At 41.5% G+C, this 18,140-nt stretch overlaps 3 protein-coding genes across 5 annotated transcripts in view; all 3 read left to right on the forward strand.

The window, feature by feature from the left end:
• Positions 1-699: 699 nt before the first annotated feature.
• Positions 700-3,628, forward strand: LOC101170993 (cytochrome c oxidase subunit 5A, mitochondrial). Its single transcript, XM_004067467.5, has 5 exons — positions 700-874; positions 2,728-2,844; positions 3,065-3,186; positions 3,302-3,424; positions 3,506-3,628. The coding sequence occupies exons 1-4, from the start codon at positions 802-804 to the stop codon at positions 3,413-3,415; spliced, it is 426 nt and encodes a 141-aa protein (XP_004067515.1). The 5' UTR covers positions 700-801; the 3' UTR covers positions 3,416-3,424; positions 3,506-3,628.
• Positions 3,629-4,000: 372 nt separating this feature from the next.
• On the forward strand, positions 4,001-12,703 carry fam219b (family with sequence similarity 219 member B). 2 transcript variants are annotated; one of them, XM_004067468.5, is made up of 6 exons: positions 4,001-4,398; positions 4,771-4,882; positions 8,449-8,542; positions 8,624-8,701; positions 9,860-9,911; positions 11,544-12,703. In XM_004067468.5, the coding sequence occupies exons 1-6, from the start codon at positions 4,324-4,326 to the stop codon at positions 11,691-11,693; spliced, it is 561 nt and encodes a 186-aa protein (XP_004067516.1). In that variant the 5' UTR covers positions 4,001-4,323; the 3' UTR covers positions 11,694-12,703. The 2 variants fall into 2 exon arrangements, with proteins under 2 accessions (XP_004067516.1, XP_011492271.1); XM_011493969.4 differs by having other exon boundaries at positions 4,003-4,398; positions 8,449-8,527.
• A 1,083-nt stretch (positions 12,704-13,786) lies between these two features.
• Positions 13,787-18,140, forward strand: part of LOC101163802 (AT-rich interactive domain-containing protein 3B) — a 67,452-nt gene continuing 63,098 nt past the window's right edge. Inside the window, exons 1-2 of one of the 2 annotated variants that reach the window (XM_078944666.1) lie at positions 13,787-14,393; positions 14,708-15,337. In XM_078944666.1, coding sequence (XP_078800792.1) covers positions 13,815-14,393; positions 14,708-15,337 — 1,209 coding nt within the window. In that variant the 5' untranslated portion in view covers positions 13,787-13,814. The remainder of the gene's footprint in view (positions 14,394-14,707; positions 15,338-18,140) is intronic. The other variant, XM_011493975.4, reaches the window with a different exon arrangement.

The following is an 18,140-nucleotide window of genomic DNA, read 5'->3' on the forward strand; positions in this document are numbered from 1 at the left end:
TTTTCAAAGAACTCATCATGTGAATCTCGGAGCAAATATCTAAACAATAGTCATTGAAAGCAAAATATTTATTAAAAATAAAAAGGAGATTCATTATCAGAGGGAAAAGAAAAACAACTCAAACAAATTAGTTAATTTACATATTTTTTGTTTAGTTTTACACATTTTAAAATTGCTGTAAATATAACAATTGTTAGGGTGCTCATGCTATAGTAAAAATATAAATATATATAAAAGTTAAACTGTCATGTAGTTATGTCTATTCGTATTTATCATTCTGCACAAATTCTACATATTTCATACTTTTATTCGGAATATTTTAATCCTCTTTTTAATACGTGCTTTATGTATAAGTAGTATAAGTATATACTCCAAGTTATAAGTGTTACTTTCAAGGGTTTTGTTTGGACAAAGCTTTATTTTTGTTGCTTTTTTTACTGTTGAAAATTGCTTGAAACAAACTAACAAATTAATATGTGAAAAACACAGGATACTCCTTCTGGTTTCAGCATGTTTTATGTGGAAAATAATGTACTTGTACATCTGAGCTTCAATCAATAATATGGTATCTTTTCTATTTAAAAAAAAAAAGTTTGGCCCAAAACAATGATTAAAAGCTTAAATCTATCTTTCTAAAATATTTGAGAAACGGTTTGTCTTCATACGGCACCCGTATCTTCTCCGTAAACCCTTCGGTTGTTTCCGTAAGTCACGTGATACTCGGCGCTTTTGTCGTGTCCCTCCGTCCAGAGTCCCCCTCCTTAGCAAACACAGGACGGTTAGCACCGGGTGTCAGGCATCATGTTTCGAGCCGTTTACCGACTATCGTCTGCGGGAGCTCGGACTCTGGTTCGGACGCGCCCCCGTTACGCGGGTAAGTCCGTTTTCGGTCCTAAATTTTAAAACTTAAATGTGAGTCCAAAGAAAAGCTTCAGCTAACTCGGTTAGCATTGCTACTGTGGCGTTCGGCTTTGTTAGTTTAAAGGTCGCGCGCGGTGACTTTGGTCCGTTTGGATCAGTATCCGAGCCATTTGAGTTTTAAAAACGTGTTTTTACACTGATATGTAGCCCTGGATTTACGGGAGGTGTCAGTTTGCGGACTGAATGAAGAAAAGTCACGACCTTGCGATGACCCTCCTCTGTAGGGTCAGGAGTGTCAGTGAGCGCAGATTATACGCAGAACTGCGCGTTTTCCGTTCAGACTTTTGATTCATTTAGTAGGTTTTGTGCTGGTTTTTGAATGTGTGGAGCTTTACGGACTTTATAGACGCCGCTCAAATGAGAGAGACGCGGCTTTATTGTGAAAATGAAAAAGCATTTCCGGTATTAACTTTTATTTTGAAAGATAAGACACATATGCTTCCATAATATCAAACAATATTAAGTTAGCACTAAATAATTTGAACACATGTGGATGACAGTGCTGGACTTTAATGCGTTGTGACAGAAATTAAAATGTTCACATTTCTACATGTTTAGGTGGTGATATGCTCTAATGGCATAATCACACAGTGTCCATCTGCTTTATAGTTCAGCAAGCAGAGGATACAGTTTGCATGAAGAAACCTTTTTAGGAGTCTTTAGGATGCATTGTAAGTGAATTATTTGTTTCTACAAATTTAAAAACGCCATTGGAAAGCTCTTGGTTGAACATTTTTGTACAACACTGCTAGGCATAAAATCACATGCTTTGTTCATTATTACATTGTAATACAGATGCTTATCTTTACTCTCATTTTCATTTTATCTGGAGTCTATTAGGGATGTAAAGGATACTGATTTGGATAGAAAAGGGATCCGGCCCTGGGAGTAACAGCAGTATTGGTTATAAAACCACAGATGCATTAAAAAATAGGTTGGTAAAAAGGTTAAAAATCAATTGGGAAGTAAATGGTGGGTTTCTGGCAAACTGGGTTAGTTTCTCTTTCTGTTGCGTCTCTACTGTCTTTGCCTTTTTATGCACATGTGATGCAAACAAAAACTACCTCCAATCACAAACTTCCTTCTACCAGGCCATTTAATAACAATTGGTTGAAGGTGAATCACAGTGAGGATTGTGTGTGTTGTGATTACTAAACATATACATTTTTTTTATTTATTTTTTATTTTACAGCACTCGCAACAATGCCTGAATAAATAATTATAACACACTTTCTTGACCACAAAGTACCTAAAATGCAAGGTTTTTATGTTTGAAGCTGTTCTGTCAAAGACATTTTGTTTTAGTTGCTTAAAACAAAATGTGCAAATAAGAAAAACAAAGATTTTCTATGTTAGAATACATTTCAGTTTTTAGTTTTTAAATGCCAAATGATTAATAGATATATCGATTGTATCATTGATAAAAGAATTGGACTGGATCGCTAGTTGAATCTTTTACGTATCGATTACTGGACAAACTATCGAGATGCATATTGAATTGTGTCATTTTTCTTTACTAAATACACTGTTTGTTATGGTTAAAGTGTTTTTTTATTGAAGTTAAAGAATTTATATTAAAATATTTACATCTATAAATGTATTAAATTAAATCAAATGGGATGTTTTTCCTAAATAGCATCATTAAATGGTGTGTTTAATGTTTTATTTCCCTAAAACAAACCTCACAGCTTTATTGAAGCTAACTTTAGGAGCTGTTTACATATTTTATTGAAGATTGAAGGCTTTCAAATTTGAGGTCTGTCTCTTAACATTTAAAAATGTTGTGTTTTTTTATTTTTTTTCTAGCTCCAGTGGCTTCCAGATGTTATTCCCATGGCAAAGTAGAGACGGATGAGGAGTTTGATGCTCGCTGGGTGACCTATTTCAGTAAGCCTGACATTGATGGCTGGGAGCTGAGGAAAGGTGAGTTTATGAGTCAATAAAGAGCTTTATTTCTAAATCCTAAGTCACATTTCGAAAGAAAAAGCTGCTTAATATTACTAACCTTTTGCTATGTTTTTACTCTACATATTTACGCAGGTTACAGTGTGGCAAAGAAATAACTGCTTTACCCTGTTTAAAGGAGATCATTGACGTTTTTATGAATGTCACTGGTTTCTAAAATATGATTTTATCCTTAAAGGCATGAACACCTTGATTGGATACGACCTGGTACCTGAACCAAAGGTTCTGGATTCGGCGCTGAGGGCCTGCCGGAGGCTGAACGATCTGGCCAGCGCCATCCGCATCCTTGAGGCTGTAAAGGTGAAAGACTTTCCCGGCATATCTGGTCATTAAGCTCACACTTTTACTTTAGTTCTACTGAAACATTATGTCAAATCATCTAAGTTTTCCTTTTTTGTTTTGCTTTTCTGTGCAGGATAAAGCCGGTCCTCACAAGGACATCTATCCCTACCTCATTCAGGAATTACAACCCACTCTGGCAGAACTTGGCATCTCAACACCTGAAGAACTTGGAATTGACAAGTTATAAACCATCAAGGTTGAACGTCATTATAATGTTCATGAACTGCCTTTGGTGACACACACAAATTTTATTTAAACTATTTTTCTGTCTCCTCAGGATCAAGAAAGGGGTTTCCATCATTCTCCCCATTCTGTCAGTCTGTCTATATTGTTAATTAAACACTTGCAATCTTGTTGTGTACAAAGTGGTGAAAATAATAAAGAAAACAATATTTAAAAATGAGGGTGCTTTTATTTTTTAGTAAACGTAGTTGATGACATGCAAAAAAATAGGGAAATTAAGATGAAGCATTAATCTGGGCATGAAAAACAGAACATTATGTAGATAAAATGTGCACATCAAATCATGTTTATTAATCAAAGGCAGAACTTTATTGCTAGTGGCATAAACTGATGTGAATTGCTAAAATCTAAGTAGGTTAAGGCTTAAATTCTTTTCTCTGTTGTTTGAGTTTTGCTGCTAACCTGTATTATAATGTATAACATTACAACATAGTATTTTTGATTACTAAATAGATAAATGCAGCTTTTATCTTTAGACCCGAATGTTTTGTGTTTTCAAAGTAAAGGTGTGTTCCGGGGATTATATTTTGAAATTCTCCGGAAGTGGCGAAGCAATCAGTAGTAGTGAACTCATTGGTAGTGGAAAAAAAGGGACACACATTATTAATAATATTACTATTATTGTTTTTCGGTCTTATATGTGTGTTTGATATTAACAATTGTTTCTTTATTTTGAATGTAAATTTAAAAATGTACAATAAAGTTTATTGGGGGAAAAAAACTCATTGGTAGAGTGAACGCAGAGCCGGGGCGGCTAGCCAGCTAGCTGGAAGTGCCTGTGTTTGCTCCTTGAGGAAACGGGACGACTGTCATGGATTATTTACGCCGTAAATTGTGACAACAGACACCGAGATGATGAACGACATAATGGAGGAGCCAGAAAAAGACAGCCTGCTGGAGGCGCAGCAGGAACCGCGTCTTTTGCCGGTAAATGTGAGCTGCAACCCGACTAGCGATAGTTTGTAACCCGAAACAAGGAGGCTAGCTAGCTAGCTTAGCATTGTATTTTGACAGTTGTTTACATTATAAATGCTTTTGAATTTATGACCGAATTTGTCTGTTTTGGAAAATTATTACATTTGGATGTAATTCCCAGCGAGAAACTTAGAAAGACCTACAAAAATGTTTTCAATTCATAAATAATTTCATTTTCAAATTACTTTGGGGAATTTTTAAGCTTTCGTTTTGAATACCTTTGTGTGTTTAGCACTGTGGGCGTTAAACATAGTAAAGTTAAGTGAAGAAACGATCCCCTATCATCATTGTTCCGCCTCCTCGTTTGTCTTTTCTTAATATCAGGGGTCCAGCAACGCCACAAGACCAAAGACAACAGATCATGGAGGCATCAGACCAGTGGAGAAGAGAGGTCCTTACATCATGTCTAAAGTTCCAGCCATCCACCTCAAACTGCGTAAGTATTCCTCTGTAGATGTGGGTAAAAAATCTGTGATTATAAAGGACTATTGTGACAGAAGACGGACACTAAACGCCCTGTACTTCAGATCTGCAGCCATCATCACTGACATGTAAACAGAGGATCCACAGAGCTTAGTTCCCCATGAGAAAATTTGATGAAACACAGTTTGTATAAAAGAAAACAAACACAATGTAAAAACTAACGGCATCATTGGCTGTTTTCTCGAAAAACGGAGAAATTCACAAAGCTAAAAATGTCCCACAGGGGTTACTGTTCTTTGTTCTATAAGTCTGTCATCATGTGAGGTTGGGATGACATCGTTTTTCCACACAAACCTCTGCTGCTCTTCAAAACCGCTGCACGATCAATAAAAAGGTTGCCTCATTTTCAAATACATGTAATAGATTACTTATTTCATGTGTTTTTCACACACTTAAGTGTCAAAACACTGTACATTTCGTAAAAAAATGTACTGTCTGTTTTGCTTTTTGAATAGAACTTTATTGATCCCACAACAGGGACATTTATTGACTTTGATGATAAGTTACTGTTTTAAGTGACGTTTTATTTTCTTTTTAAGTTATATTCAAAGTATTTTCTTTCCATTCCAGTAAAAAAAAACATGATGATGAGCCTGAAATGATCTGCCTTTAGTTTAACTTGTCTATTATTGTTAAAATTGTTGTTGCTTTTTTTCTATATTTATTAATTAATTATCTGAACCCTGGCTGGCTGGTATTCCAGTCTGGATTTTTTAGCCCAAAACTTATTTCTTTTAGAAATTCCATCTTTCATGTCACGAGCAAAGAGTGATATTCTGTGTGCGACGAGGAATTCAGTATCAATGTAATCGATTACATGGCTGCTCTGCTACAGCCAGATATATTTAGACAATTTGGTACAGACATGATCGAAGTAAAATAATCTGTTGTAAATATTTTTTAATGTGGTGTTCTGTGTTCTTAAGGTCACATATTCATACTTCAAAATAAAACAAAAAAGGAATTTTTACCAGCCGGAGGTTTAATCCTGTTTTAAATTTTTCACCATCAACTTCATTTAGAAATTACTTAACAACAGCCATTCCTTCCAGAGAATTATTTAATATTTTTAGCATTTGTATTCAGTATTTTACAGTTCCAAGGGCATGAACAGAACACTTTGATTTCTTTTTTTTCAAACACAAAATAAAATAGCTATATAAAAATCATAAATAGAAAGTGATAGAGTACTTGAAAAATGAATAGAAATTTGGTTTTAATTCCCAGTTTTCCTATATTTTATGCATACATTTTTACAAATTAAACATATAATTATCTACATAAACACAAAACAATTTTCTGTCGTCGTCGTTCACCTTTCGGCTTTTCCTTTCAGGGGTCGCCACAGCCAATCAGCTTCCACTAAATTTGCACAGGGATTTTGATGCCGGTTGCCCTTCCTGACACAACCCTATATTTTATCCCGGCTTGGGACAGGCACAGGGAGACCCAGACCAAGGCCCCCTTGTGCCTGCATAGTCAGGCAGTGGGGTCACATCTTGGGAAAGGAACCCTGGTTTTCGCTCGCACCAGTCCTACGCACAGCCATCCAAAATGCTTCTCATTTTCCAAACCAAGACCACAATTTACAACGGTTACGATGCAGTTCAACGGTCCTCAAGACCGTTAAAGTTCTACTAAATTCAGATTATTCCAATAATTCCAGTTCAACTCTATGAACACATTGATGAAAGTCTTCCTGGAATTCTCGGAAATCCGGGTTTTTGAGCAAACCGATCGTATCTTCCGGGAAATAAAGACCTGATCTCTACGGACAAATCGCTTTCCGGATGAAAAAAATGTCTGAAATCGGCGAATTCTCGCTTTACTTTCTATATTGCTCCGTGAGTCGCTTCCTCTATGGGCGCGGCTATCTTGTCTTCGTTTTCCCGGCCTAATTGACCAATGACGGGACGTTTTAGTTGCTTTCGGATGAGAAATGAACTTTCTCTCCTAACTGATGCTTTATTCAACCCATCGGGACAATCGGCATATATATATATATATCGCCGAATCTCGACTGCAGCGGTGGGGCGTCGCGCCGCATCACGTAACATACGGTCCGCTTTTTGTGAGTTTTTCTTGATCTTACTGCAGAATAACCGACCACATTGATCAAAACTGAAACATTTCAATACATTTCTCTATCTGATTTATTTGTGTTTCCTAATTACCATGATTTAGTTCAGTTTTGCTCAAAAACATTATTGACATTAATTATAATTATAAGTATTTGGTGGTTTGGACCCATACTCCCTTAAAAAAGAATGTTTACAATGTTTCATTTTGTTTGTATGTTTGTTTTGATATTTCCCAGATTACTAAGTATTGGTGTTTAAAGAATTGATGTATTATGTTATAGAAAGATAGTTTAAAGCAGATCCCATATTTTGATGTAATTATAGTTTGAGAAAACAGTATTTCTAAAGCAGAAATCGTTCAAATAAATGAGCTACTTTCATAGAATATCATAGTTACTGATGTTCTTTTTGCCATTTGGGGCTTTGATGTTACTATATTTTAGCAATTGTATGTTGTGCAGCTTTTTGGAAAAGCTTAGATTGTAGGATTGTGTTACTTTTAGCCATTATCCAAATTATTTTTTAGGACCAGCAAGTCCTTAATGGCAAGTCAAACTAGGGGATTGAATGACAAATCATAATGCAATTAGTCTTAGTGTCTTGATTAGGAAGTGAATAACTAGCTGCCAGAATGTACCAGAATTCATCTAAGACCATGTATTTTTCAGAAATTTCGCTCCGCGCCGCCATGTCGCTCACAGAAAAGTTCGGGGATTTTTTCCTTGCCTGACTTTCATCACTGTGAACACAAAGGAGACTACCAATAAAGAGAAAAGGAAATCCATGTTCACTTAGTTAGAAGAAGGCTAAATTAATAACTACCGGTAAAAGCAATAACCCAACGATGAGGAAACAAATTACCTTCATAACAGTTTGAACGGCTCTGGAGGCACGTTTGAAAAAGGATTTTCCCTCAGGCAGGGAGGAGGCCCGTCTAACATGAACCAGCAGCCTCTTCCATCCACATTCAGGTGGAAAAGCTGCGTCTCCTTCAAGCTGGAGTTGAATTGTATTCTACCTCAAAAGCTGAGGTGACTTGACTGATCAGGATGGGGAAGAAATGCTGGAGAAAAGACCGCTTTAGAGCCTTAAGAGCAACAAAATTATACTAAAATGCTTTGAAAATGTGTGAGAAACCAGTGGAGGAAGGTTAAAACCTGAGGAAAAAAGCTCGTACTTTAGCATTCCCAACAAAACTAAGTAGAACACTTAATAAAAATGCGGCTGAAATGATTATGTCCATTCAGGTGTTTGTGGTTCGCCTGTCGCTCCTGATTTCAGAAAACAGGAGAAAGTCCCACAGACTTAAATTAAGGCGTAACCTGTGAGGTATTTTATGAAGCCGACTGTTAACCGTTAGGTTTTTATCTGGGGATCTACAGGGAAGAAATGACTGATAATACAATAAAAGATAAACATGCTGTTCCTGGTTTTACAGAGAAACACAGAGAAATGGCGAGGAAAGCGCTGAAGAAGAAAGCTCTTTCAGCCGGACTTACCGTGACGCATCCGTCGAGGCAAGGAGCGAAGAGGTTTGGAGCCTCGACGAGGAATCACGAAACGGCTTGTTGTGTGTGTTTTGTTTTTGAATCTGAAGTGTTTCCTGTTTCCAGGTCTGTGAAGTTTAACAAGGGCTACGCTGCTCTGAGTCAGCACGCTGAAGAAACTCTGGTTGCTCTGGACTCAGACAGGTCAGCATGCGTGTCCGCCTCAAACCACAAGTTTGTCAAGCTGTGCAACACGCGTATCGCAAAAGTCGCCCAAATTTTGATAAATGGTTACCTTGAATGTGTTAAAACAGTCTTATGGCAGCTTGAAGTATTTAACCAATCGAATAAATCCGTTTCTGCGTTTGACCAATGGGACGAAGCTTTTCTGTTAGATGCTCGCCTCCTTTGTAGACGAGGGTCATTTGGAGGATAATTTAAGTTATAATGACTCTTATTTAAATGAAACTGTTGCAGTGACATGGAAATGATGTTTTGCTATTTGTTCATGTATCACTATGGAAGTGATTCTGTAGCCTAATTAAAAATAAAAGTCAAAACAAGAAATGCTTTTTCATTTTCAAAATGAAGCTGCATTTTTTGAATAACAATTAAAATGAAAAAGCAATCCACCAAAATGCTTTTTTCATTTTCTTCTTCACCACTGATTATTCTGTCACTTAATTAAAGTGATAAAGAAAATGGGATTTGACATTTCCTTTTCAAAAAGTTCTCTGGTAAATGTGTAGCAAAATTCATTTAGAAATGTCTAATTTGACAATTAAAATGGATTAAACCATGGTCCGGGTGAATACTCGATTCTGATTGGCTGCTGGGTGTGCATTAAAACCTGATAACCGCACGGTGAAAAAAGAAGTTCCGGTCAGCTAGCTTAAATGTTTCGTATCACTGCGCCGGCTTCTTTAAAACAACCTTTTGCTTCATCATTGGGACAAAAACAAGCGGTGAGAGGAGAACTTTCTCTCTGAACTGATGCTTTATTCAAGTCATTGGAAAGATCAGCATTTGACGAATCTTGACTGTTAAAATGAAAATGCAATCCCCGCTTTGCATTTTCGTTTTAATTATGACACAGAATAAGCGGTTTTTAAGTAGAAAATGAAAAAGCATTTTGAAGTATTGAATTTTTCATTTTCATTTTGAGTCATTTGATGCAGTTACATTTTGAAAATTAAAAAGCATTTCTGTTAATCCATGTCATCTCTGTTTGACAGTTCGGGTCACATTTCTGAATCTGAGTTGATTATAGATGCGGTTTGAGTAAAAAACAAAACTGCATCCCTCAAGACGAGAGAGCTTTTATTGTGAAGTTTCCTTCTGAACTGTCCTCTCTGTGTTCAGTGAAGAAGAGATCGACTTTGAGCAGTATTCGTCGGGTTACTCTTCAGCTGAGGTGAGTCCTCCAGACGTTTTTTTTTTGTGGGAATCGTCAAAGACGCCGTTTCCTGGGAGCTTTGTCGTTGTTGGCTCGCCTTCTCTCCTTCCACAAATATTGAACGTAGCTCACTAAAGCCTTTCTGCGGACCGGCAGGCGAGCCGGTCGTAAACAGTCGGCGAGAGGCTGAAAGGAATCTGGTTATCTCCGAGTTCTGCACAAAAACACAACTGATAGCAGCTTCACCTGCTGCCGAGTCTTTCAGCAGAGACACAATGCCATAACGGTTACACAACTGTGGAGGCAGTGTTTGTGTTAATAATGCTGATGTTCAGTCACACAACTGGCCTCCAGCCAATTCCTGACACGACTGCAGGACTTTCAGACTTCAGTCTTCCTGAAGATCTTGTTTCAAGATTTTGGTCAAACCTGCTTCCCTTTGATCCTGTCAGTTGCTTTATTGCAATACCCCAGATTTTAAAAAGACATTTCCTTTTACAGCCTAATATTTGCCTGATCTGAATTTTATTTAGTAGATCTTTTTTATTTATAAGTGCAATCCTCTTTTGATCTATTTAAAGGTTTTTTTTAACTCTGATTGGGCCGTTTTTAGCCAAAATCAATAAAAAGCGGTGTCGTTTTCTAGGACATAGTTCCTGCAGAGCGGGAGGAGTCTATTCGAAATTCACCTCTGAGGGCGTGGAGCAACCCCGCCCCCACTTCCCGACATTCATCTGTTTACCTGCTCTCCTGCTAGCTTACAGCCCCTCAGACCCCCAACCCAACATTAGCGGTGCAACAAAAATGGCGAGCAATATCGGAGCTACAGCTTAGATCCAGATTCCAGCTCAGACGAGGAAAAACAAAGACGTTCGTGGATCTATTTGTCTGCAGGTGGATGCATCAGAATGGAGCAGAGCAGGTCTTCTACATTGCAAATATGCTCTTTTTTTAACTGCTCCTTAGTCAAAACAATTTGTATAAAGAAATAGTCAAAATGCCATTTTAAGCCTAATTTTTTAATTTTTATCTTATTTACCATCAGAAAAATGTGACAACAACATGTTAGAAACACAATTTCTACCAGAGTGGGTCTTTAAAACTCTCTTAAAAATATTGTTAACCATAGTTAAACAACCTGGCAGCAAAAAATAATCATCAGATTGTGTCATAATCATAGTTTTCTGATGAATAAAACAGCATCAGTGATTCTTTGGCCATCAGGTGTCCCCGCTCTCTGTTTTTGTTTGACTGAAGCCTAAAGCAAAAAACCCCTAAAAGTTTGGTTAGACTTTACGGACTGTTGTTTTTAAACATTTTTGGACTTTTTGTTCTATGATCCTCCGTAGAGCTTCAGTCAAAGCTCAAATGTTAGCATCCAAAATCTGAACCCGTTTGAAAATCTTTTATTTTACACTTTCTTAGATTTTAGATTTCGTGTATTTTTTCCAAATCATGGAAGCATGGAGACTTTTGGTCCATTTTTGTGTACGTTGACGTTCTCAGTGGGGCATAAACAGGTGATCCGTAAAGACCTGGTAGGCGTTTGTTGGTCACGGGGTTGAACCATCAGGCGTTTCCACGCGGCCCCCACCTCTGCCACACTACTGCAGGATATAAAGTCACGGCTTGGCGGTCTCGGTTTTCCAGGTGCATCCCGATCTGAGCAAGCAGCTGCTTCAAGACGGCTACCGGCTGGACGAGATCCCCGACGACGAGGACCTGGACCTGATCCCGCCTAAGGTCATCGGCTCGTCCCTGTGCTGCTGCTGCGAGGGCCCCTCCTGCTGCGTACAGTGACCTCCCAGAGGGTTCAGCCGGGTCCGGTCGCTGCCTTCCGGAGAAATCTGCCGCACGCTGCCTGAGGACTTCCTGCTCCGGACTCGGACTCAGGCTGTCTCTACCGCTGCAGGAATTTCAGAGGAAGCCTTATTCACTGTGACTATAAAAACCCCCCAACCAGATCGATGGGTTGATCCGGTTTAACAGGAAATGATTGAAAATAAGACTTCCTTAAAGCGACGGAGGTCAGTCAAAGTCTGACTCTCTGAACATCATTCCTTCATGTCGTCGTTCTGTGGTGTTTCTGCTCAGTCGTTGTTCACCTATAATTGTAAAATGAGTCGCCGGGAGACGGAGAAAGCCGGACTGAACCCCGGCTGGATCGTTTTCCTGCCGACGGTTCATCCTGGTTTCATAAAAGCTCTTTTTGGGGCATCGAAACACTCATATCGCCCCAAATGTCAGCTATACGCCCTGAATGTAAACAGATTACTAACTCGCTTTGATCAATAATATAATACCAGAAACTCTAATCTGAGGATTCCAAACCGAAACCTTTTTTTTTTTCATTTTAAGACGATTGGAAATACGAAGCTTTATTTGTCATTTTTAATCTGTGTAATAAGTGAGTAATGGATAAATATTCCTCTTTTATTGTGGCAGTGATGTAGCATTTGGCTTCTCTCCTCAGAAGAATGAGTCCTCGCTGAAACCGGGTCACAGTATTTGTGTGTTTATCTTAATATTATCATCAGAACACTAAAGTTACGTATTTTAAGTTTCAATTTGTCTTGTTGTTCGTTTTCGGTTTATGTTACAGTGTGTGTTTTTTTTGTACACATCAAAATCAGAAGAAAAACATTTTTGTGAGAAATTTTTTGACTGGGTTTTATTATATTTGTGAGTTTATTTTCAAAAAGGTGTAAATACAAACTTAAAAGCATCCAGTTTGATGCATGATTGAACAATTGCAGAAAAACTTGCCTTTTTTATTTTTAAGACGTTTAGAGATAAAAAAAAAAGAAAAAGAGCCTGAATTTGCACAATTCTTTGGGTTTCCATCTGCATTTAAATGAAATGAGGCACCACAAAGCAGAATCCGGAGAGTATTTTATTCCAGGATGAGGCCGCAGCTCTGCATTTCTCTGCTACATGAGGCTTTGGACTCCGTGATGTTCTCGCTCTTCCTGTTTGTGTTCTCCTGTGACACTGAAATGTGTTTGAAGGCTACGTTTTGACTCGCAAACTTTGCACTTCGGTGGTCGGGAGCACTCGACACACCTGCGCTATGCAACTGTTGGGACAATCTGCTGCTGGTTGTCTGGTTGTGAAGTGCTGACGGGAAGAACAGTTTTCTATTCGACCTTTGTTTTTATTTAACCGACACCTTTACTTGGGTTTCAGTTTAGAATAAAGCTCTAAAAAAATTGGTTTTGTGTGTTTTTGTTGTGACAGAACATAAAAAGAAATAGAATAGAAATAGGTATGCAAAAAATACATAAATATAGGTTTGAAATAAATTGAAAAGTAATAAGTTTACTTATTAAAGTCAGTGGGGAAAATCACTGAACAAATAAAAATGATGCATGAAATTACTTCACAAATGCACTATAAATATTTTTTTTTTCATTTGAGAAAGCATTCTTTTTTATTTTGTATTATTGTACAAGTTTAAAATGTTTTTATTTCTAATTTACATTTTAAAATATATAGGTATATTTTAAATGTACACTTGCCATTTTACCGTGAATTATTGGGGCCCTTATTGCTTGATTCAAACTCAGTTTTTGGTCCCAAAGATCAAGAGGTGTTCACTTTTCTTCCACGAGAGGGCGCCAAACCGCTGAAATGCACTCTGCCCGAACCTGTTGCGCTTCAAGCTTCTGAAGCGTCTCAGAGGTTTAATTCACTTTTTACTATAAAAATTATTAAATTACGTTTTATTTGCTCTAAGAAATAAATGATCAAAAAAATAAATATAAATTAGACTAATTAAACAAATTCATTCATGAAAATGAGAGAATTAAGGGGTTTTAAAAGCTTTTTAGGAGCTTTAAGGCGACAAACGCTGAAAATAATTGTTAATGTCGTGAAATGGTTTCACGGTGATCGTTAGTGGTTGGGAAACTGAGAAGGTTGATGTATTTTTGCGGTGACTGGGCGGGTCTATGCTGGTGTGCGCCATGCGGGGGGTGTCAACTCAAGGAGAGGAGAGGAAGAAAAAAAAACGACTGGGAGTTACCTCCGCGCGCTGCGAGACATGAGCTTGGGCCGTTTCCCACTCTGCCCCCGAACCCACTGAAGAAGACGAACCTCGGAGATCAAAGAGCGCGGACAGACGGACGGAACCGGCCGCCGAACTGCGCCTTTTGGCGGATCAGTGGGAATCTGCGGGCGCGCTCGGCGTTTCTCCCCCCCTCCTCCTCCTCTGTCCGTGCGCACGCGTGTCGGCGTGTTTACAAGTGTTTGAAGGAGTGCCAGAAACGAGAGAAGAAGGAGGACAAACCCGTGGAAAGAGGGATGGTGGACAATTCCAGCAGTAGTAAGGCACAAACGGTGAGTCCGGCTCTGCGCGCGCGCGCGGCTCCGAAACGCATCCCGGGAGTCTGTTCGCGTAACTTTTTATCCCCCGGCCCCCCGAGAGAAAAATCCACCCTAATTCAGTGTGAACGCGTGCCTGTTCGCTTTTCACCTGATTTGGAGTCACTCGTGGGAGAGGTGAGCTGGCACGCGCTTTATCTTCTGGCCGCCCCGCTGCCAAAAACGCACGTTTTTTTTTGGGCACCGGCGCGGCTGGAAGCTTCCTGCTGCTTCCAGTCAAAGGCTGCTTTCCCTTTAAATAATTACTGAGAGAATTAATTGTTTTCTTCTTCTGTGTTGCTTAATGATTTTGAATTTCAGAAACTTTATTCACCTCAAACATTCAGGCATTTGTTGTTGAGTTAAATACAGTTATTTCCCACTTTTATATTTGAATTGTTTTGATGGGGATTTCCTGTTTTGACCTCATGAAGGGCTTCTTCCTCCCACAGCCCAGCATGTCTCAGGAGCCCGGTGTGGCCTTCCCACAAAGCTCCTCCACAGGGGGAATGAAGCTGGAGGCAGTGATGGAGCAGCTCCAGCGCCAGCAGCAGGCCCGGCTGGAGATGGAGCGCAAGGAGCGGAAGCTGCGAGAGGCCCACATCATGTACGCCCAGCAGGTCGCCGCCCAGCAGGCCATTCTGGCAGCGGCCCGGGCCTCCGGCACTAACTTCATGGGCAAAGGTCTGGGTGGAGGCATCCCCGGCAGCGGCGTGCCCCCTCGAATGTCCAATCAGAGCAGCGTGGACTCAGAAAGAGAGGATGACGAGGACAGGGGCCGGGATTCTGCAGACGAGGACGACAACGAGATGATGGAGGGAGACGAGGGCAGCGAGGACGATGAGGGCAGCGCCAGTGGGCTGGAGTTCCTCCACAAGCAGACGCTGGCTCTGCAGCAGAACGTGTCCCGCATCCCGGCCCGCCCGTTCGCCAGCTACACCGCCTCGGCGCCCCAGAGGGCTCCCTCTCCTCCTGTCAGGGTGAAGCAGGAACCCGATGAGGGTCTGTCCCCCGCGGGGCCCAACTCCGCCGCCTCCCCTAACGGACAGGCCGAGTGGGGCTTCGAGGACCACTTCAGACAGGTAAGCATCTGCAGAACATCCTCTTCACAGCTAAACACTTCCCCAACCAATCCGTCATGAGGGCCCATCTGGGGCTGTGAAGCGTGTGGGGTTGGCCCCCTCAGCTGTCATGCCCCCCCCCCCCAGCTGCCTAATCTTGATTGGTGTACACAGCTCCGGCGAAGCACTTGAAATCTCTGCAGGAGGTTTGACCGCCGGTTGGCTTTTGTGGTGAAACGGCCTCCTGAGTGAGTCTTGGCAGAAGGCCAGGCGGCGCTGCGATGCATCGGGCCCTCGCCGGTTCCTTCCCCTGAGCGCGCGCCTCTCTTTTGCTCCTTGTCTCTCTTGGCGCCGAGCGCCGGCTGGGGGTTTGGCTCCCGTCCAGGTGGGGCAGTGCTGCTGTGGGTGGTTTGCAGGGTCAGCTCTGAGGATTCTGGGTGGGTGGAAAGGTTGGACACAGTAGCAGCCTGTCACTCCCCCCCACCCCAACACACACACACACACACCCCAAAAGCTTTCGGCTGAGCGCCAAGTGAACTTTCTCTGGAAGGTAAATACAGCCCTTAGCACCAGGCTGAAAAACTCTGAGCTGTAACCTGTGCGGTTTGGCGTCACGGATGAGGTGTAGCAGGTTAAACGGAGCGCTCAGAAGCACGTGAGTGATAGAAAAAAGCCGGATCAGTGGGCGGAGGCAGCCCCACCGGGGTTTTATTGCGGCCTATTGAGAAGCAAATGTCTTTGAACGGCAATTCTGCCCACCACACATCCTGATTTAGCTTTAGAGCGCAGACAATGGGCGGCGTTCAGAAATAATCCAACAGGTGGTTGTGTCTTTTGGGTGATTGCTGCGGTTTGAATCCCCTCCGCCTGTCGCTCAGACGGGTGTGATGAAGAAGAAGCGGCTCTGCCTTGACTGTTGCATCAGTTTGACCTGCTTTGTTCTGCCTGCTTTATTGTCTGCAGCGGCATGAATCGGAGGGACGGCCCGGCTTTGTGCGAGCGTTGTCAGAGCACGATCGTAGCGGCAAAGTTGTTGCTGACCACCACCTAATCTGTGGCCTGGTGTCTTTTATTAGGGGGGGTTGGGCCTGGGGGTGGGAGGGTTGGGGGAGGCATTATGGAACGAGAATTGGTCTGGTCCTTTTTTTTTTGTTTCCTCTCTTTTATCTTTCCTGTCATTATGTCAGCTCTGCAGTATTTAATGATGGCTCATCTCTTCAGGCAGTTTCAGGTTGCACTGCTGCAGGGGATTGGGGGGGGGGGGAAGTGCTTTTTCTTTTCTTGATGTCATTGTCTTGAAAGAGGCACGGCCCGGGCTCGGCCCGTGCCACGAATGCCGCATTTATTATGATCTAAAAGCGGCGACAAGAGGGCAGATAGGATGACGGAGACCTCTTTCTCTTGACGCGCGGGTCTCAAATAACCCGTGACATTGGGTGGGTGCCTTTTATCCGGGTCCAGAGATAGTCGCCGAGGCCTGTCGGCCCATATTTAGAAGGTGTTCAGAGCTCCCGAGGTGGTCCAGTGCAACCCTGGAGATCTGGCCAACGTTGGACGCCTCGCCAGCGAACCGCAAAGGATCGATTTAAAGAAAAAAAGAAAAAACCTGCAGAAGCTTGAAGTCGTGACGCAACACAGAGTTGGACAGACCTGACAGGCAGCCTCGTCCGTAAAGGGCAGATGGGTGTGGACGACATGGAAGTGGCTGTTTTTGTGTCACTATAATGTATGCATGTGACCTCCAGCCTCTGCTAAACAACAAGGTAAATACATGTCAAACAAGTGGACGGGGGGAGATGCTGGCTGCCCCCCACCCCACCCCGCTTCCTACTTCGTTTTACTTCCTGCGATGAACGCCTGCAGCTCCTAGATTGCCTCCTCCTGCAGTTGTTGCTTCATCGTCTCTGGGAAATGTAGGTCAAGCTGCTGCTCTGCAGGTGATGACCTTTTTTATCCCCCCCCCCCTCACCTGTCTTCTGTTGTCCCACAAACACCATCACTATGTTAACTATAGAGCAGTGGTCCCCAGCCCCCACCCCCCCGGTACCGGTCCATGGGGCAGTTGGTACCGGGCCGAAGAGGGAGAATTAAAAAAGCACGACCTACTTTTTTCCCCCCAGCCATTTTATTTATAATCTGATTCTGAAGGAAGTTTTATTTTGGAAAACTGCTGGCTTCATGTCACCACATCCGAGTCGGTGTAGAAAATCCATGCGCTACTTTCTGGAAGCGGATGCTGTGACTGCTAACTTCAAAGTCCCGAGCTAGCAAAGTTAGCAAATCAGAAAAGAGGAAATGGAAGAGGAGCCTTTGACTTCAAAATAAAAGAAATCTGCATTTAACAAGCAAAAAAAAAAAAAAAATCCAAATATGGAGGAGACAGTTGTTCCCACAAACCAAAAAATCAAGTGGACCTGGTTGCAGACAACATGGAACCGGAAGTTCACGTCTCACCCCCCCACACCCCCATTTTGGGGACACTCACTTAACTGGCGACCCTAAGAGTTACGGGTCTTTTCAGCTTCAACCATTAAAGCTTTTACGCCTGAGACGTCTCTGCTCTGACCGTCAGTCTGCTGTCAGCTGATTGGAGGAGAATCTGGCTTTGCGCCGCTAAGCAACAAGTCAAAGTGTCTTTTTCCCCGATAAAGCGTTGCAACCGGTGCAAAACCGTTTTTTTTACTGCGACGAGAACACGCTAATTCACGTTGATCGCATTAACGGTTGAAAGTTGTGAAGGATTGTGAACGCTGGAGCTAAAGTTGAACAGTTTTACAAATTAATATGCAATTAAAAACGATTATCGTTTTTGCCTCCTTTTAAG

The sequence above is a fragment of the Oryzias latipes genome, chromosome 3, assembly GCF_053564925.1.
Source record: "Oryzias latipes strain Hd-rR chromosome 3, Olatipes_Hd-rR_3.1".
NCBI lineage: Eukaryota > Metazoa > Chordata > Actinopteri > Beloniformes > Adrianichthyidae > Oryzias > Oryzias latipes.